At 43.1% G+C, this 21,916-nt stretch overlaps 1 protein-coding gene across 5 annotated transcripts in view; it reads left to right on the top strand.

The window, feature by feature from the left end:
* Positions 1-20,950, top strand: part of ERG (ETS transcription factor ERG) — a 454,845-nt gene extending 433,895 nt beyond the window's left edge. For 4 of the 5 annotated variants that reach the window (XM_086935417.1, XM_086935419.1, XM_086935416.1 and 1 more), the window contains 3 exons: positions 7,634-7,690; positions 11,331-11,378; positions 19,046-20,942. In XM_086935417.1, the coding sequence (XP_086791543.1) occupies positions 7,634-7,690; positions 11,331-11,378; positions 19,046-19,566 (626 nt within the window). In that variant the 3' untranslated portion in view covers positions 19,567-20,942. Of the gene's footprint in view, positions 1-7,633; positions 7,691-11,330; positions 11,379-19,045 lie in introns of all 5 variants that reach the window. The other variant, XM_086935415.1, reaches the window with a different exon arrangement.
* Positions 20,951-21,916: the final 966 nt, after the last annotated feature.

Here is a 21,916-nt window from a genome sequence, read left to right as displayed (position 1 = left end):
ACTAACATCCTACAAAACATTTGACTTGAAATTGTACATCCTAACGTTAAGGGCCAACGGCAAGGTCGTAACCGGTGTCAGATCCCTAAACCAGAAATACCCCCCTCACTTGTGAGAGGGGCGACCGCACAGAGGCGTACCTCAAGTGCATTTACCAATTTCCCTTTGTACTTGACGGGGGCCCAAATAAACTCGACGCCATTTAACGGTCGTTCGAGGACTCGTGTGAGGTGTCTAAAAGGTAGCGTAAACCCCCTCCCGCACCCCACACAACTTACCCATCTGCCGTCGCAGATGTCCTGGCCCCGGGAAATTCCCCAGGAGGGGCCGTAGCCCCTCCTATCCAGGAAGGGGCCTTGACCACCTTTCCTTTCCTTCCGGCGGCCTCTCCTTAGACAGGACCGCCTCCCCATTGAGGGGCCAATTGGCCACCTCCCCCGCGCGCTCCCATCCGTAATGGGTGACGCCCCCTCATAGGGATCTTCCAATTACTGCTCAGCGATCATGACCTTACCGCCACAGGCCGGATAGTTGACCGGCTATCCGGACCCCCCACAAAACACTCCTACCTAAAGGTCATGCTGTAAACTCCTTAACCATGCTATGAAGTCTCCTATGAGTAATTCGTTCCCCACCCGGGACAAATGAACCCCGTCCCCCAAATACATACTGTCCCCTTTAATACAACCATGCGAAACAGAATGCAGTGTACTTGAACGAAACAATCTACTCATTTTATTATTAATTTTCCTTACTGAATGATTCAGCGCAGAAACAGAAATAGCCCCCCGCCACACTTTCCGTGGGATCATATGGGACCATGCAATTGTGCACCCTGGAACTCTTCTCGCCAACCAACTTACCGTGGAAAGCATCGCCTCAAGAAGAAGTCGTCTACCAGTGGTCACCAAATCATTGCCCCCAAGATGTACTATGACTACAGACGGCGGTGACCTTGTCCGCCCTAACAAAACCTCGAAAAATGCTTGAAACTGGTCAATACATAGCCCGCCCTTTCCGTAGAAGGACACACTGTACCCGTATTCCCCAGCCATGTGAATCATGTCACCTGCTTTGAATACGTCCGCGGCACGCCTCACGTATGAGTGGCCCACGACCCACACCTCCTTTTTCACAGCCGGTAATGTCTGACCGCTGGCCCCCCGGTGTCGGGTCGACTGGACAGTCCGCCCCGCCTCGTAGGCTTGCGCAACTGAAAACCAAACAAAAACAAGAAGCGTGAGTACATCGTTACAGCTTCACAACATGTGCAACCGTACATACCTCTTATAACAGTTCGAGGACCAACGCCCCACACGTTTTATTTGATCAACATTCAGACCCCTGGCTGTAGCTTCCGTAGCAGCCCCTATCCGAAAGGAATGGGTCCCAAAGTCGCCGGGGTTCAAGCCCGCGGCAGAAATCGACATCGCAAGCACCCGCTGAAACTGAAACCTCGTCAGTGGGGTGGCGTCAGCGTGTCTTAACAAGGTCCCCCCCATGCTGCCACCCTCTGCGCTAAATATGCTTCTACGCACCCAACAGGGCACATGGCAGACCCGGGGATCCTCTGGATGATTACACAGTCCCCGATTGCATCCTGATCGGATTTGGACTTTACAAACGAGACCGTCATCGTCTCCTCTCTGACCTGAATGTGTTCCCGGCACAGTCCCCCCATCGTATCCTGCTTGTTCTTTGCCACTAATTCGCTTACCCGCATAGCCCCATGGAATGCTAATGCAAATGCGGCTCGGAACAACACTGCTTCGTACTGGGATGAACATGTTACCGGTAGCACGGATAATAACAGGGCCAACCTATCCAAACCTATCGGGTGCCTATCGTCTACTCTGCGACCCTCAAGGCGTTGCCACCCCCGTAGCGCTTTCTGCACAACGAAAGACGCTGTCGGGTCCTGGATCCCATGAGCCCTTGCCATGAAGGAAATGGCGGCCCGATGCCTCTGGGCCGTAGCTACTGACTTGCCTGCGTGACGTAAAGAGAGCAGGAATCTTACTACAGACTCTTCCAGACCCCAAAGCTCCCTCCCGGCAGTACCCAAAAAGGCCCAATAGGAACGGAACGCCCCTTCATATGCCTTCCTCGTCCTGGGTGCTAAACTCTCTCCCACGAGGTCTTGTAGTTCGGGGCACCGAGAGACCAGAGAGCTTCGGGAAAGGGTGCCGCCACCGGGTCCGCTGTGGGCAGAAAACCCCAGAAGGCCTGCATACGGAAACGAGAGAGCGCATCAGCCGCTTGGTTCATCACCCCCGGCACATGCCGCGCCCTAAACAGTACATTTAGTTGCATGCACAACAACACAATTTCCTTGAGTAGTCTCAGAATCAATTTGCAACGTGCTGCCTGACTATTGATACACTCAACCACGGTCATGTTATCAGACCAGAAAACCACAGAGTGACCCCTAAACCCTTCTGGCCATGTTTTCAAGGCCACCAGAATAGGGAACAGTTCGAGAAAAGCAATGTTACTCGTCAACCCGCACTCATGCCACCATGACGGCCATTTTTGAGCCGACCATTGTGTACCCAATATGGCGCCGAAACCCACGCTCCCCGCCGAATCTGTCCATAGCCCCAACTCCTCGGAAGACACTGCTGGTTTATTCCAGACAATTCGACCATTGAAATCCGCCAGGAATGCAATCCAAATGCGCATGTCCTGGCGAACCTCCGCCGAGAGTCTCGTACGATGATGTCCTTCCTTCAAGCCGACCATGGACTGTGCAATCGAGCGGGAAAAGGGGCGTGCCATCGGCATTACTCTTAGGGCAAAATTCAACTGACCTACCACCTGTTGCAATTGATGTAAGTTCACTTTTGTTGCACGAATACATGTCTCAAGGGATAACCTGAATTTTAACACCTTTTCTTTAGGTAAACGAAAACAACCTTCCACTGAGTCGAGCTCGATCCCCAGAAACTCGATTAAGGTCGAGGGACCAACCGTCTTACCTGGCGCCAATGGCACACCAAATTGATTCATTAGGACACAAAATTCATGTAAGGCCTGTCCACACTCAGAATCCCCGGCTGCCCCCAGAAACAGAAAGTCATCGAGATAGTGCATAACATGTTGAAAACCTGTCTTCCTCGTGAATACCCACTGCAGAAAACAACTGAATTTCTCGAAATAGGCACATGAAATCGAGCATCCCATTGGCATACATTTATCCATGTAATAGCGACCCTGAAACTGAAAACCAAGGAGACGCTGATCGTCTGGGTGTACCGGGAGCAACCGGAACGCTGATTCGATGTCCGATTTGGCCATCAGCGTCCCGGGCCCCAGGCGATTCAACATGGCAACGGCCTCATCGAAAGATGCGTACCGCACCGAACATACTTCCGGATCTATCGCGTCATTCACGGAAAGACCATGTGGGGCTGACAAATTGTGTATCAGCCGAAACTCACCCGGGTCCTTCTTGGGAACCACCCCTAGAGGAGAACACACAAAATTAGCAACTGGTGGCAAATCGAATGGACCGGCGACACGACCTCGAGTCACCTCTTTCCTAATCTTTACCTGCACCACCGCCGTGTGCTGTAAGACCGACATTTGATTCTTACAGTCCGGTACCCCCTGAAAATCCCCCACTGGGATGCGGAAACCATATGAAAACCCGTTCCGCAACACCCCAGCGGAAGCATAATCTGGGTATTCGCTGAGCCAAGGAATCATTGCCATGGTATCAATCGGGGTCGGTAAAGGCGCCCCTCGGACTATATTAGACCTGTTTGGCGCCTCCCTTACCACCGTTATCACCCGTTTTGGCTCTGCACATGGACTCAGGATGGGATGGCTGCCCGCATCCCCCACACTCATGTCTGAATTTGCATGACCCCTGGGGCCTGGTACATTTGCCCCTGTTAAAATTCCAACAGATCCCCCTTTTACCTGTGTTGCCACTCGGCTTCGTGTGGGACTCGTTACCTGTACCCGTCCGAAAGGGCGTCCCAGAGTTTTGGCGGGAGGATTCCCCCCCGTTACTCCCTACTAATGGCACCTTCAACATCCCTGTACTCTCCATTTTTTGCCAAGACACAGAGTCGTAACAGTCCCAGGACAACAACGGGTTGTGTTCCTTAGCTTTTCTAAACAGATTATCATAGCAGAACCACTGATTGCCCCCATATGCCACAGAATACTCCATAATACGTGACTGATAAATGGGTAACTCGGTCAACAACTCAGGTCTGCGCTCCCCCATGATGGAAGTAAAAATTCCCCACGCTCTGCCCCAAGTACCAATGGTCTCATCGACCTTAAAGGCGGCCATTTTAGCGCGCCAAACACTCGGATGCATGAGCTCCTTTTGACTCTTTACATGCTCGATCTCGTAATGGTCGGTAAGCAATGAAAACATGTTTACATATTTGTCCGCCCAAATCAATTCCTTGACTTCTAGTGGGACGTGCTGGGCAATCTTCTCCTTTCGAGAAGGTGCAGAGTCCCCCCCCGCAATCGGCAATGGCCGCTTACCTGGAGTAGACCCCACGCTTGTCGCCGAACTTGGGCCTGCTGTACTTCCAACCGCTGGGACCTGCGGGGGAACAGGAGATGGAGTCTTCGCAGCCTCCCTAGATTCCCGCAGTTGCCTCATCACTGCCCGGGCGTCGTCAGCCGTGGCGCCCTCGCTATCGTTTCCCAACCACGCTGCCAATTGCGCCGCTAACTCGGGGGGCATATCCTCCCTGTTCGCAGGGGTGACCACCACAGGGATTGGGTTCCCCTCCTTTGGCGCCGGGGTTGGCTCCTCTCGTGGCGCTTCGGGAACCGGGGTCTCCCCCCCAAGTGCTCCCCTTCTGGGCCTCTTGCTCTTTCCACCGGGAATTGTTCCCTGTAAAGGCCGTTTCGGTCCTCCTTCCCCGTCCTTAGTCTCAACCTTTCTCTTCAGATCGGCTATCTCCTTCATGAGCATGCGGAGCATCTCCTCGGTACCGACCCGCTTTCCGACCTTCTTGGGCATTCTTAGACGGGATATCTGTAAGACAAAAAAGAGGGATTACAACGCTCAAAATTGCTCTTCGTTCCGTCTCGAGCTCACGTGCAGCGGGGAGGTGCAGCTTCAGAGCACAGGAACAAGAGGATGCTTTGTTGGCTTCCGCTCCTTTTATCCGTCTTCAGGGTGGGCGTGAACCTGCCCCCGCCTGCCTCCAAGGGCGTGGCCGGCCGTGTTGGTGTCTAGGCCAGCCCACTCTAGGGCGGGAAAAAGGCGCGCCCCGGCTACGCCGCTTCGGGCATACCAGCCGAGACTCGCCTCCCGCCCAAGATGGCTTCCCGGGGGGATCGTGGTACTCGACCATACGTTCGGGGGGACCGATTGGTCGCCCCTTTCCATATGGTCTTCAGCGTGGTGGCCGCTGGAACTTGGGCCTATTCCCAACCCTGCGAAGCAGGTGAAAAATTTGGGAGTACGACTGAACGATAACCTGTCCCTTGAACATCATACTAGAGGGGTAGCTGGTAAATCCTATGGCATTCTTAAAAGCCTGCGAAAAACGCTGGACCTACTTCCCATCACCAGTAGGAAAACACTAATTCATACTCTAGTCACTCCCCACTTGGATTACGGGAACTCATTGTACACTGAACCTCTCCTGGAAGTCCTCCGGAAGTCGTGCCTTGGCCACCCTGCATTGGCTCCCTGTCCGTGAACAAGTTGTGTTTAAAACAATGTGCATTGCACATCGTATTGCACAGGGAAATGGACCTATATACCTTCAAAAGTTGCTGACCATGTACCATCCTAAGCGGATGCTGAGATCCCTATGCTCTTCCAGGTTCCGCGTATTTACATAGCACGGATGGGCAGTCGCTTTTTCAGATACCGGGCCAGTAAACAGTGGAACGCTCTTCCAATTGAGCTCCGCATGGAACCATCTGAGACGAGGTTCCGTCAGAAATTGAAGACTTATCTCTTTCCCAAGTTAGTGTAGGTCCGGAGTCTTCCCGGCTTATGAGATCAATGCTGGACTGCTATTGAAACTTGCATGGTTCTGTTCTTCCTCAGCGCGGGGACACACTGTTTCCTTGTGTAACCAGGCGCTTTATAAGCTTTACTATTATTATTATTATTATTATTATTATTAATATTATTATTATTATTCCTGTGCTGTTAAAATGACGACGCTCGGCCCACCAAAGTGGCTTGGGTGCCACACTATGCAAATTTTGCGATTCCTTAATTTTGCGATGCGATTTCCCTACTACATACCATTTTGAGAATTTTTTTAACGCAAACGCTGCTTTTTGCGATTCGCAGCGTTTGCGACTCAAAATTCCGTTGATACATCTGCCCCCCAGTCATTAGTCTATAACTTAGTGGCAATTAACAACTTTATAAGTAGTTAATTGCTCTGATGGATAGAATGATGTTTCCTAATAGTTGATTAGGGGTTTGATTTTTTGTGTTTAATATTATAATATTACTTGGTTCTGCTTGTACTTGTATCGTTTGAAAAGGGCCCTCGCTCTTTAGTTTTTTTAATATGTATAGCAATATGGTGGCCAGCTGAGTAATTTGGACTCCTAAATAGACCTTCTGTTATCCCAGGAAAGGTTTCATGCATTTTTAAAACATTTTGTATACTCTTTTTGGGTGGACATCGCGCTCAGCATATGTAATTGGGCCCCATCTATAGACGGGTATATTATTACTTTCATGCCGCTGTCAGTCAATTAAACCATTAACATAATACTAAATGCTTTAATACATATAGATTTAGGATGATATTTTATCACCAGATCCATATTCTTGGCTTCAATAAATACTTTGCTCCTGTTTGCAACTTTCCTTGTTTACATCCTATTCTAAGTCGAAACTGCTTCACTGAAGAATTCTTTAGTTTGCACAACTCAAGATTTGTTGACTGATCCATTGTATTTCAGGATTAGGATGTAAATTCAACACTGCCCAGTGTGGTGCAGAAGCAATCATATTCTTGTCTCGAAAACGTAGGGAGTTATTTACTAAGGGCTCTGCAGGCACTTGAATGGCATAGCACAATTTTGTATTGCACTAACAGGCTTTTATAATGGTAAGTAAATCGATGAAATGCTTTATGCCACAGAAGTAGCCTCGTAAAAGCTTAGTAAATAACCCTCATAATTTTGTTAAAATTCTTTGAATTATTTCTAAGTGTAACCCCTTATTGGACTGCTTGCTCTTAACTTGTTTTACTTAGGAGCAAAGTTACTAAGTAGCTCTAGAATTTCATATCCCGAACCAAAATTACATTTTGCCATGTGAGAGCTCTCTTTCCTGTCGGGAAAAAAACCGTTATTGAGGCAATTTGTTCCAACCAGGTGCCCTCTTATGTACATTTATGTTTGTACTGTAAGACAACTATATACATTCGTTTTTATTGTGTACACCCTCTGAACCTTAGCATAAGAGAATGTGCCAGAAGTTCTTTTAAGGCATGTGAACCTGTTCAGTACTTCAGTTTACATTAAAACCTTTGGTGGTGCACCTACTAAGTGTACCACAAATATTTCGCAAAGAAGTTGTGAAACAGTATGAAATGAAACAAAAGTAGTCAAAGCCTATATGAAACATTTGCAACATTGTAATTCGGTGTGCCTTATTTTTGTCCATATACAGCAATCCAGCCACCACCTTCAACAGTGACTAAAACAGAGGATCAACACCCACAGTTAGGTAATGTCACCATTTATGCTGTTTTTTTTTTAGATATAATTCCATATGCAATTATTATTATATGCTATATTACAGTGGACCATTGCTGTTATCAGGAGTTGGTTCAATTAAATGCTCACAGACATCAATTTATTTATGAATAGACATATGGTAGAGACTCTATACAGTTTCATGCTTGGGTCATATTTAAAACACTAGCTCTAGTTTTTTATTTGCGCTCTGTAACATTTGTGAGGTTTTTGGAAAATTTGTCAAGCTTTTTTATTTGGAGAACATCACAAAGTAAGGGATTTCTTGAAAACATATCTGGCGAGAAATGCTGCAAGATAGTTTTTTTTGTGGGAGCAAAGGATGTCTCTGACTATATATTTTTGCCGAAGACAACGAGGTTGATGGTGGAACTATTCCCTGCAAAAAAGATTTTGCTTGAAATGTCACCCTAAGGAGAACTTTTTGCAAAGGTGCAAACTTTAGGATTTCTTGAAGTAGAAAAAGTAATCATCTTACAAACCTTTGGTGGAAGAACTATAATTGGCACTAACATATTTAGCTTGTAGACTAAACTGTTTTTAGCATTTCTATTCTTATAGTATAATGTGATCAGAATAAAACTTTTCAAACTTGCATATACATTTATTTATGTAAAATGCAATACATATAAAACAATGCATAGTCCAAATAGTGTTGTAATCATTTAAATGTTTTATACAAAAAGGTACAACAATGCCTAAAAATATGTGAAAATGTAGTCAAAACCATTAAATCAAGGGAAAACTATCAAACAGCAACAGATTGCCAAATACAGGTAACATTTTCATTCATTGAACCAAAACACTGATAAGCAGAATAGAGTACAAGGAAAATAAAAATAACATTTGGCTGAAAAAAACTATATTTCCATTTAGTTATCACTGATGAACATATATAGTTTTGTCATTTTTTAATGAGATGGTCAGCTCAATCAAGGCTATTGTTACCTGGCCATTAAGAAACAAGTAATCATTCTTCATTTCTTAAATCTATACGTTTTTAGCCATTGCATGTCATTTTCCCTTGAGCTTTGATCTGCACTAGGCATTTGTAATTTTCTGCACATTTGAAAATCATCTGAAAACATGACAGATGATCTTGAACTTCAATCTGGCCTCCAGTAGAATTCAATGAAGGCTATAAAATGTTGGTGCAATGTAGTAAAAGTTGTCAATGTAAAACTTCCTGCATCATGGTAAATTGCTATTCAGGGGGAGTGGCCAAGAGAGGATTAGAAGCCAATCAGCATTGGTTTCCTGACAGCACACGAGACAAAATCGTAGCCTAGACCATAGAGTCAAAAAAAGTAATAATAGCTAATATCTAACAGATTTTATTGTAGCCTTAGGATCTGATTCATACAAAACCCTGTATCAAGGCTGAGAAATACACACAGTGCACACTTCTGCCTTGTAACATATGCAATTTATGATGAGATGGAGGCATCATAACCTGTGATCGCACAACTCATATCTCAGGATTGCACAACTCTTAATGAGACAGAACTGTCATAAACAGGGATTGTATATCTCACAATGATATGAATAAATCAGCTCATAAGGAGATGGATATATCATATCCTGGTATTGTACAACTCATGATCACATATGTACAACATTTACTGGGATCGCACAACTCATGATGAGATGGACATATGATATTCTTGAACTTTAAAATATGGATATATTGAATCCAGGGAGCACACAACTCATGTTGAGATGAACAGAAAGTTATCCCAGGAATGCATAATTCATGATGAGATTGCTAGATCCCATCATATCCTGGGATCATAAAGAGACAGATAGATCATATGCTGGGATCACATGACTCACTGTGAGATGGATATATCATGTCCTAGGTTCACACAACTCTTGAAGAAATTAGTATTTCAGATATAGGAGTCACACAACTCACGATGAGGTGTACATATCAGATACTGTGATCATACAATTCATTATGAGATGACAACTCTTTATGCAATACATATCTCATATCCATGGATTACAGAACTCATGATGAGATGAATCATATCATGGGATTATACAAGTCAAAGATGAGATGAAGATATCATATCCTGGGATCGCACAGCCCTCCTCAACAAAAGAATTGCAGACCTGAGAGCACAACCACTAGTAACTAGGCTATTTTGCCATGATGTCAACACGTATATTTACCTTAAAATCTTGAGATGCCAAAATGATGCACAATGTATTACAACTCCTCACAGTCAAATGTCCTAAATATAAAATCTTCTGTCAGAAGCAGCTGGTGAAATTGTGCGTAATATGTCACATTTACAAACAGAGATAAACATTTATACCAAACCCCAGTTTTACCCTAGAAGAATTAACAAATCTGGTCTTCGTAAAGAGCTCGTTGCCCACTTGAATCAATACTACTTGCTTGTATGACTGACAATGTAAAATACATATATTGTAGAAACATATGAAGTATTTATATGATCATCCAATTGTTAACATATTTCCAAAAAACTCATGCAAGCTTAGAAATCTGGTTATACAAACATATTAGCAGAAAAAGTCCATTCTTCCAAGTATTCCAGTGAAAAAAAGATGCAGTCACCTTGTTGTCAATATTTCAAATCAGTTGTTCTTTCCACTGTCATTTATTTGAAGCTAAAATGTACAGGAGAAATTACATGGACCCTGCCACTGAATATATATCTTGTTTAGGATTTAGGATGTAATGCTGCTCTGTACCAGAGGTATCTTAAAGATCTAGAGAGGTCTTTTTAAGTCTCCACTTAACAGGTGACTCATCAGTTTAGCGATTGGTATACAAATAGAGACAGTTAAGTCTGAATTCTGAAATATTTTATGGTAAAAAGGTTCCAAACTATCAACAATTAATTTACTGAACCAGTCCATAGACCATCATCTTAGTGAGTAGTAAACCTCTTCATTGTGGAAGTAATTAGGGGCTGTCATTTGCCAGAGCATGTACGACAACTACTGTCAATACGCATCAGTGCGAGGTATCCAATTTGAAGTATGGTTTCACAAAGACCTATTCATTGAGGCTTTGGAAAAGTGTCACATCAACTGAAAAATTTCAGAGCAAAATAAACATCAGATAAAAAAAACATATGAATGAGCAAATGAACACTGGGTTGGATAGAACCAGAATAATTGATCTCTATTCACCATACAAGATGAGAAAATCTAAATGGTGCATGCTTTCAATTTCACTTCCTATTAACAACGTATATTTGTCCCATAAACACAACACTCAAGTAGTGTTACTACATCACGTCAAAAAGTATCATAATGCATACATGAACTTGAGTGTACAGGATGAACTGTGCTCTTTGGTGCTACATAGCACCAAACCTTTATTACAAGTATCCACACAGCAAGGACTCCAGAGGATCACCCCACACAAAAATGTTGCAAAGACCAGAGTCTTTTATTTTCTGCAAAGCCAGGGTCATATCTTTAACATTGTTTAATATTTGTGCAAAAAATATACTTAGGAAGATATCTTTCATCTTTTTAACATAAGCAATCTGTAAAGTCCTTTTATCCAGAGGTTATTTGTATATGCCAAACTACATTTGTGCTCTTACATATTATATTTTGTATTTGAGCAGATCCGTATCAGATCCTTGGGCCGACCAGCAGTCGCCTTGCAAATCCAGGTGAGAAGACTTTTTAAAAATGATCAATGACAATGTTTGCTCATTGTTTTGACATTACAGTTACTAGGTAACTTTTGCATTAAAGTAATACCATGTAATCTGTCTTTTAATATGTTTTTATGTGTCTGTTATTGTATTTCATTATTTTAGAAATCGAGAATACACAGATACTTTTTTTTTAGCAAATTGATACTTTCATTTAAACAGTTTTCCCAGTACTTGGCTGTGCAAGCTACTCCAATTATAGTATGTGTCATCTTTGTTTGGTCTTTGGTTTGGGTAATAGCCACAAGACATTACTTAAGGATTGGTTCATGCCTATGGCCACATTAATGGATATTGTTGGTATAGGCCATGCTTGTGCCAGTTTTAACAGGCAAAGGCATAAATGCACAGCAATATCTTGCTCGGACTACAGGCAAGGGAAATGTAATACCACAGCAAGTCATTTGAATTTCACAGAAAAAACGTTGTTAAAGGGGTATTAAGGTAATTGAATTGAGTCTTCAGCTCAAATGGAGCATAGAACAAGCCCTAATGATGGCTTCACAAAACTGAATATCTTAGGTCATCTCAATGCAATTTGCTCTCAATAGCAAAGCCATGCTCCATACAACTAAAAACGTCAAGTCCAGTATAGAAGCAGAGCCAGGCGTTGCAAGCCATGGACAACTACCTTTTTGAAAACACAGCATATTGAAAAAAGCACAATTACAACAACATCCAATGGACAAGTATGACTAGCAATCACCAATCTGTCCTTCATTGGACAAATAATGAAACCTCTAAAAGCCTTACATCTACAAGGACATCTTGATAACAACTGATACTGCTAGTCAAGACACAGATAACACTCACCTTCTTTCTTATAAGGCCAATATGTGCCCCTAATTTCCATCTGCATTGTGGAACAGTAGGTACCCATCAAAGTCATCTCAATGTATTAAAACTTACTCTGGTGGTTCTTTTCTTCCTCTCTGAAGGGGTACAGTTAATCTTGATGGACACATCCCACGACTAACTTTGCCATTAAACATTAATCCTGCATATTTGCCCAAGGCTTTACCCTCTTCCCATTCATCTTCAATCTGTATACTGAACCATCAGAATCAAGCAATAAAGACAGATCAATATGTTCCTCATATTCATATCTAGCTCAGAAAATCCACAAGCAAAGACTTTAACTGTCCCACATATTGTTACATATGTGAAGCACCTCTATGAAAGCAAATCATACCAAGTGAGACTGTGGGCTTAATGTATGTGTTGGGCGAGAGGGAAGTTCATCGCAATGGTGATGGTGTTCCCTCCCCTTCAATATAGTGGTCCGCCCACCCAATGTATATGTGTGACAACTCTGTCACTGCTGTGGCCAGACTTCTCCGACAGCCTGATAGAGTAAGGGCCATCTCAGAATTGGCTAATTGCCTCTCTGCCCAATTAGAATGGGATGACTAAAAGCTGTTTTTACTGTCAGTCACATCCAGGCAAAACCTAAGGGAAAGTAAAACACACTACATGCCCCCCTCTCACTTTGGGAGATAACTCCCAAGGTGAGGGGATGATTATCTATTTTATTTTTATAAAGAAAATCCAGCATCAGGATTTTCTTTTTGCAAAAAAAAAGAAAACAGTTTGGTGCAAGGTTCCATCGTGTTGACGGAGCCTTGCACCAAACTGCAAAAAGCATTGACAGACACAATGATGGCGGTTCCTGACAATGCTTTTGAAATGATCTCCTGCTTGGCATGCATTTCTAAACTTTGTGGGCAGCATCTCCGTCAGGGCAACTGATTGATTTACTCCATTGAGACTAGCATAGAGATGGGCTGACTGCCAAAAATTTAATTAGGCAGTTTATCCTCATTGCCAGCAAGCAACCTTAGATCTAAGCAGTGGTTAATTTGTGAAAAAATAAGTACTGGTGTTCTAGTCTGGAGGGAGCTTGCAACAGCCTATTGCTGCTATGTGCACCGCCTATAACAGAACAAACTACTAACCATTAAACCCTATAAATGGGGAGAGGATGTGGCATAACTGCCAGAGCTGGTGACTTTGGAGCTGAGGAACCAGGTTCGAGTTTCAGCGTAGGGCCAACATCCTGTGATTTTGGGCGAATCACTCAATCTCCCCGTGCCTACAAAAATTGACTGTGTCCTTAACTGGTGCGGATGAAAAGCACTACAATACCTTTGGGTTGCGTTTGTGCTATAAGCGCCGGTATTGACCGGTATTGACAATTAAGTGCTGGTGCCGAGCACCAGAAACCACAGGCTCAAATTAAGCACTGAATCTATGGCTGGCTCATTAACATGCAACTTGCTGGATTATTAGACTAGCCCTGACATAGCTGAGTCAGCATTACTGATTTGGTGGCCGGTTGCAACACAAAATGTTATGTTATATGTAACATATAAAGAGCAAACTATCATCCTGGGATGGGCGAAAACCTCACTCAAAATTTGCTAGACTTGGTGTTAACAGCGAAAAGTCAAATGAACATAGTCAACGAAATTATTATTGTGTGAAGCGCCAGATTTAAAAGGCTTTCCTGAACTTCAGAAGATTGCTCCCCCTCTTGAGGTGAACTGGAAGTTTATTCCATCTTGCTGCTGCTGGTGATGAGAAGACTCAAACCCCTGAGCAAAAAGTGATGAAAATGCGGTACTACCAATAAATATTGAAAGGCAGACTTTAGCAAACTGAAAGGCTGATACCACTTCAAAACAGCACATCTCGAGGAGAAAACTGCATTAATCACCAGGCACAAAGACTTGAAGGTAATGTGCTAACTGACCAGAAGCGAGTGAAGAGAAGTAGGCCCTGTTAAATATTATCTCTAGCTGCTACATAGTCTAGTGGAAAGTGTTTTCCTTCACTGTTCAAATGGAAGTTGGTTTTATAGCAGGAACATCAACTATTGGAGTCATTAGTCAGGAAAGAGACCTATAACTTTCTGACCTTTAGACCTGAGGAGTTAGTTAGACATATATTTCCAGGTTCTACCTGTTGTATGTCACAACATTGATCCCTGACACATCACCCTACACAGATTAAGCTGGACCTTAATATGGTCTAAGGGTAGGTAGAGATCTACTATTTTTTAACGCCGCTGTGGTTATATTACAAGAGTGAATATTTTGGCCACAAAATATATGTGTAAGTCCATATTTCACCCAAAATATTGTGGTACAGTACTGGGCCAGTGTCATGAACTTAAAAATCAAAAACATTATGCGCGCTTGGTTTTCTAGTTGTAAAAACACTCCAGAGATGTGGCACTATAGCAGTTCGTGCAGCTGCCATTTATTCTCATTTTGTATGTTTTACTGGCTTCTAAAACTGATTTTTCTTCAAATGAATAGCACAATCAGATATTTTTTTAATGTAAATTATTATTGGGTTTGGAAAGCAAATTGATGCTGAAGCATATGTGAGCACTTTTGCAGACCTGTCAACTCACATGGTGCCACTGTGTGTCACACGATTTTGGCTCACTTCGCACAGTCACCTGGTGGGGAGCTAAAATCACTCAGTGGCAGGCAAGGTATGCTGGAAACCACTGCATGTAGTTTGCGGCCACAAGTAGCTGATGTCCATTAAGAGGTCTGAAAACACCCCAGGATATTGGCAATGTTTTCTTTGGGTGTAGATGGGATGGTGGGGGGTACAATGCTTGTTAGATAGCTCTCGGCACAAAGCCATGCCCCCTCCAAGGCTCTGCACCCTCCCCACATGAGAAATGTATTTACAGGTTGGCAGGTATGCATTTGGTCAGTAATTTGTGCTTTGTCCTTTCCAGATTGTTTATAACTCAATTTCTGGTTTGGTACAGCACATACACACTGCCTAGCCTGTCAAGCATGGCTCACCTTCAGTCTTCTATAAACACCACTGACTCCATTTTGTCTCCAGCATTATGACTGCATCCCTTACTCTCCCTGATCTTCTGTGTCACTGCCTCATGCTACAGTTATCACTTCATTTTATTCAATGCATTAAACACCAACAAAACACGAAGGAGATGATAAATATGCTAGAGAAATATGTTTGGTTTTAAAAAATGGGTGGTTTATCAGAACTAACTTCTGGAACATGGTCTTGTGCCACATGTCTGTCCAGTGTATTTGTGATGCTCGGTGCTGGCATCAGCCTTTCTGCACTGGACAGAGTGTTCAGTGTGCCACATAGACTAAATTGTAGCTCTAAACCCTAGTCACAATGAGAAAAAAATATGGCTATAATCAAGAGGCTACTGCAGAATATAAGAGTTGTGGGATAGTTACCTTTCTTAACTACCCGTAGCCATGATGAGATTCTGGGCCTTTGTCCCCTCTATTGGACCAATTTATTTACTCTGCTGGTCAGCAGGTGGATCAAATGTCTCCCCACACAATAGAGATATTAGCTGTATGTGGTCCAGTTCCTGGAAAAAGGTGAGGATGAAATCTGCATGTGCTAATTAATTCTTCATATTGCGCAATGTGGCTAGCCCAAGCCACAGATACAAAGGAGGGAGGCCAGATCTCTGGAGAAAAACACAGGAGATGCTCCCCTCTGATGTTTTGGTGGGAAGGGATTAGGCTACTGTGTCAGTTGGGGATGGGGCTGAAGTTCTCAGGGAAGTTCTTTCCATAGACAACTTGAATTCATCATCTTTAAATGTCCCAGAATGTTGTTCAGGAGGATTGGGGCAGAGGGTGGAGTGATGATGTGGCACTTTAGGATTGGGAAGAGGAGCTCACCATTCAGAACTTTCCTCCTTCATGTAAAAACCCTGCACAAGGTAGTAAGTAACTGGATGGCAGAAGAATGCCCAGCTGGAAGGAAAAAAAAGATCCCGGAACCTCTGCAAGGATTGACCCTGGGAGACTGAAACCTCAACTGGCACCCAGGACTAGATTGAATCTCTCCAGGGCCAGTGGCTCTGGCCCCGTATGCCCATTGAACAATAGTAGAGAGAATGGACCTGCTAGGGGACCCTTGAAGGTTCATCTGGAACTTCTCTGAACTGACTATTGACGCTGCTGCTGACACACAGTTGCCCTGCAAGACAATCAAACCCATGGGGCCTGAGAGGTGTGGAAGAAAGGGTGTTTTTCTTGTTGGCTGTGCAGGGGCTATGGTAGAAGTACCCAGAGCAAAAAAGAGCTTGAGGGGCCTAAGTAGAGGGCAGGTCAGGTGAAAGGTGCAATGAAAAGACTAGCAGGCCTCAAGAAAATACTCCTGGAGGCTAGAGTTAGTCACCAATAGCAAAGCAGCACATCCCTCAGGTAAATACACACTTCAGGGCTGAAGAAAACCTAATGAGAAGCCTGGTCTTCCAGTGGACTGTGTGAGAAAAGAAGATCATGGTGCTTAACTGCTAATCCAGAAGCACCCCTGAGAAGGGACAAGCCTGTGGGGTCAGCAAAGCCTCCTTTTTTCTAATAGTTGTAATGCAGTGGGTGTGTTGCATGGAGGACCCTCCCCAGATCCTCTTTTGGGCAGCAGTAGCTCATCCCCCATTGCTCAAGGCGTTAAGATTTCCTCCTGAGGGACACTAACCTCATTGGATCGAGTAACAGTAATGGTGCTAACCCGCCCCTCTGTGCCCGGATCTAAGGGGGGCAGATGCAAAAACTTGGCGACTCCTGTGCTGGCTCCTGAAGCACTGTCAGTTGGGCAGGGAGCCCGCAGGGCAGGACATGGTTCCCTGTGCTGGCCTAATGTGTGCTGGCCTAATGAAAGGCAGCACTGGGTGTCCAAGTTGGCACAGGTACCCGGTACTTAAAAAAGGATAAAGCAGTGCAAGCCTGCATTGTTTTAAGAAAGGGGTTGCAGCTTCCTGCACTGGCAAAGCGGGAAACTGCTAAAAAAATATACACACCCAAGCAGCTGAGCAGGCTCACCTCGTAAACCTCGTTGGAGGGCCTTAAAAATTGGAAGTGTCATGCTGACCTGATGTAGTCTATAATGTGAATGGAAATTTTTAGTGTATATCTGTAATTATTGCTGAAAGGTATTTGTGCTTTACCGGTTTACAGCACAGTTTCACCATATATAGCCCTAGAGATACAGGTCATATGTCAATCCCAGGGTAAAAATGTATCCCAAGTGCAGATCCAAATTCACTTTTTTGATAACTGTACTACTTATGGGACTTGGAGGATTTTCATATTTTCCTGGCTTGACTCATAATTAGATTCCAAGCCTATATCCTTTCCCCCCATCTGGACCAAGTTAGTTATTCTGCTGACCAGCAGGAGGATCAAAGTCTTCCCCACACAATAGATCTATTTGCCAATGCTAAGCCCAATTCCTGGGTAAGTAAGGGGTTGGTAGGAAATCTGCATGTGCTAAATAACACTAGAGTTTAGGGATCCCAATTTTTGGTCCTAAATGTAATGGTCCATAGTAATTTCAATGGTTGAATATGTTTAGGGTGAGCTATTTGTCTCTTTTATCAGTGTGGTGACACCTTGACAAGGCCATCTGGCCTACCTTTTGAGAACACACCTCCTTAAATTGTGTCTACGAAATGCGGGAGGTCCTGCAGTTACAGGGTTCAGGGCTTGCTAGGGGTGTAGCATGTTGTGTGGCTGTTACCATAGCTATTTCCATCTGGCTACTTGTAGATATTTGTAAATTAATGTGTAGTATCCATCAGTGTGTAAGTAGTAAACTTCTTTTCTTTTTTTGTATAAGAAAAAGCACTGACTGGACAATGATTTATTGAGTGTTATTGTTGTGTAGCAGCGTACTGGGGGTATTAGGTCACACCACCTTCCCAGAATAGGTCTTGGACGGCTCTACTTCACTATCCTAAAAGATACTTGGTTGCCACTAAAGCTCGACTCAGATTCTTCGCAATTGATGACTCACTTTCTTACAACAGCAAATTGCCAGTCTTCAGTTATGCTACCCAAAATAATTCACCCTCAAAGAATGATAAAAAAAGAATCAATTTAATACTAATCGATTCATGATAAATACTTTTTCTTGGACAATGCAAATTAACCAAGCTATCAATTACAAGATTTACTAATTCGTTTTGACAAACTAATTCGATTTGCAGTATCCCTATTCAGCAAATTTTTCAGATTTGCTACTGCATTTTTAAAATTTACATTCAGAATAACAAGAAATATATAATTGCTGGACCCTAGAAAGGACAATCCAAGTGTGCAACTTTGGGACTGCATTGGCCTTTCGTAATTTTTTTTTTTAACCTTTACCACTGACTAATTATATACAAGTTGAATAACTGATATGTCACTGTAATTTTGTTTAAAGACATTACTAGTACGCAACACCTAACCCTGTTTTGAATTTAGTTTCCGTAAAGTATTTTCTTCTCTTTGCAGTTTTTCCTTCGTAATATGTCCCTGACTCAATTGAAAATTGCAATTGATCCCGCCTATATCGCAAACAATTCTTGCTCGGAGTGTCTTTCTTATAATTTGTATGCATTCTCGGTGTCACATAAATGGGATAAAGTAAATGTAATTGTTTTCTCTGTTATCTGCCATCTTAATCCTCATTTGGAGCACATCTCAGAAATTGAACCCAAAATGAAATCCAGCAATAATTGACAATCATTACAATTTGTCATTTTACTTGGGTGAATATTCAAAATGTATACAAACGGCTCTGTACTTAATCCTGTTTTCTGTCTCATCCCTTAGGCAGTGGGCAGATTCAGCTCTGGCAATTCCTGTTAGAATTGCTCTCCGACAGCGCGAATGCAAATTGCATCACCTGGGAAGGCACCAACGGAGAGTTCAAGATGACAGATCCTGATGAAGTGGCCCGACGATGGGGAGAGCGGAAAAGCAAGCCCAACATGAACTACGACAAACTCAGCCGTGCCCTTCGTTACTATTATGACAAAAACATAATGACTAAAGTTCATGGGAAGCGGTATGCTTACAAATTTGATTTCCATGGAATTGCTCAGGCTCTGCAGCCTCATCCTCCAGAGTCATCGATGTACAAATACCCCTCAGACCTACCCTACATGGGATCCTACCATGCACACCCTCAGAAGATGAACTTTGTAGCATCTCATCCACAAGCATTACCTGTGACATCTTCCAGCTTCTTTGCAACCCCCAATCCATACTGGAATTCGCCAACTGGAAGCATCTACCCAAATACCAGGCTGCCCGCTAGCCATATGCCCTCTCACCTTGGCACCTACTACTAAATATCAAAAGACACTTCTCTATGGAATATGGACCCTGACCAATTTTGATGGATGTATCCTTAAAGTGCCTTATAGGGATGTGTAATGTTATCTCCATGAGGAGATGTCAAATTGACTCTTTGTAGGGGGTAGAAGAGCAGTGTAGCCAATATGCACAGACGTTAAACGTGCAGTATAAAAAAAAAGAGACGCTCTGGAGCAATGGAATGAAGGATGCACACAAAGCAACCAAAGGAAAACCTAAGGGTTTAATGTGGCCTTATGCAGTTGATAAGCTTTTGTATGTCCTTATAGGCATCCCACCACTGCAACATGGGACTTTATCACAGAATTTACAGACCCTAGGGTGACATGATGGTGACCTTTCTAGCACAAAACATATGACTATCTTAAAAGAAGCTACCTGTATTTAAACTTAGGAACATATCAGATATATTGCTTTCGTATGGAAGCTGACGTGGATTATGAAAAGGCATTATTTTGGTCTCGTGCTCTTTGCATTCCATTTGGTGGAGGGATGTTAGCTATTTCAAGCTGTGAAGACTGCCCACATTTCTTGATAATGTTACATGAAGCACGAGCCACAGAGATTACTGGAGCCGGGAAGGTGCTGAAGGATAAGAGGATGATGAAGGGCCCCGCCAGGGCTTTCGTGGAACAAAGGAAGAAGGCAACATGGTGGACGATGAACTTTGGATTTTGCAGAGGTTCAGGATTTGCTGATTGTGGGACTATTACGGCGAGTCTGCTGGACGCTAAAAAATAATGTGATCAGTATTATGCAACACAATTCTCAATATAAAAATGAATGCAAATGGCATTCGGAAAAACTGAGAAAGAGAAATATATGAAACAGAGCAGATAGTGCATCTCGAAAATATTTGTAAAACTGGAATTGTCTGATATTTAAAATGGAGACAGTCAGGACCTCACCATTAAAATGAGAGTTCAGTGTTTACCTGTTCAAGGTCAAGGGCAGCTCACCCCATAGTGCCAAAGTGTTCAATCATTCCAAAGGAGCTGTTGTCAAGCAGGCGCCAGTTTTATACTTTATTTTGTTTTTTTGATTCGCAAACGCTGTGCGTTTGTCAGACCGAAGTATACAAGGCAATGGTATTTTTTCTTTTTTTATATAAATATATAACTTATGCATTTATACACTACGAGTTGATCTCGGCCAACCAAAGACACAAGAAAGGGAAAATTGTGGCCTTGAAACTTAACTCTGTATGCTTAATGTTTACAATATGAAGTATTAGTACTTAGAATGCAGATTGTATGCAATTAAAAAAAAAAAGCTTGGCCGGGCATGGCAAATGCGATTTAGACTGTCATCTGCATTTTAGTCACCAAGATGCCTAATTAAACTTGTTTCTAAAATATACAAGCACCTATTTTGTTTCATTTGTTTCAATTTGCAACTCAAACTGTTTCTTGTTATAGGAGAGATGACTGGGGTTCCAATCGCCTCGCAGCTGCCTCATAACAATAGTGCCAATACATTCAAGGCATACATTCCGAACCAGAAAACAGAATATGGGGAATGCACAATAATCGCATCAGGATTTATTTGGTTTCATTTCACGTATATAGAGTAAGAATGAGTGAACTGGTTTGGCAAGCTGAGGGCTTATAGACATTCTCAAATAATTTGGGATACAGACAAAAATGGATGTAATTGATGCTTCCTATTGTGAAAGCAAGACAATAAGTCATTTACAAGAGTCAATGGTGGAACTGTATTCAGACCCCTAACAGATGATCCAGTTGTGAAAAGTTAGCCTGGCATATGATGTCCACTAGTTCTAGTGGGCACCTTGCACCAGTCTAATCGACCCTTATTGATGGTGGTTGTAAAGTCAAACTTATAGAAAGCTATCCTAGTGGTAGCATGGACCATCAGTCAATAGGCAAACACTTCTGAGAGCATGTGAAGCAAGCTGTTTTACCAATTATAATCCCTTGAATACCAAATGAAAGGACACCTCACAAGGTATATATCAATTATATATGTATTTATTCTAAACACAACCCCTCTGCACTCTTTATGAGGTCAGAGGTAAAAGCACAATACAAGATACTTAATTAGCATACGGTAAGTTGCACAATATACAGTAATGCCCTAGGGGCCTCACAAACCATATACTAAAATAGTGGTATAAGATCCAAGTCTGAAATAGAAAGTAGGCCTAGGGCCTAGGGAATCTCTGGGGCTACACTAAACAACCAAAGGTTAGGAAGTAGGAGGCCCACGGGAGATGCGTGCAGTGTCTAAAAACAGTCGCGAGTTATCATTGACTTATAATGGGAAACAAAGAAGTTACAAAGTTACTGTTTAAGGGCACTTCCG

This window comes from Lissotriton vulgaris, chromosome 8, assembly GCF_964263255.1.
Source record: "Lissotriton vulgaris chromosome 8, aLisVul1.2, whole genome shotgun sequence".
NCBI lineage: Eukaryota > Metazoa > Chordata > Amphibia > Caudata > Salamandridae > Lissotriton > Lissotriton vulgaris.
Note: the sequence above shows the minus strand (reverse complement) of the source record. Positions and strands in the feature narration are given on the sequence as shown.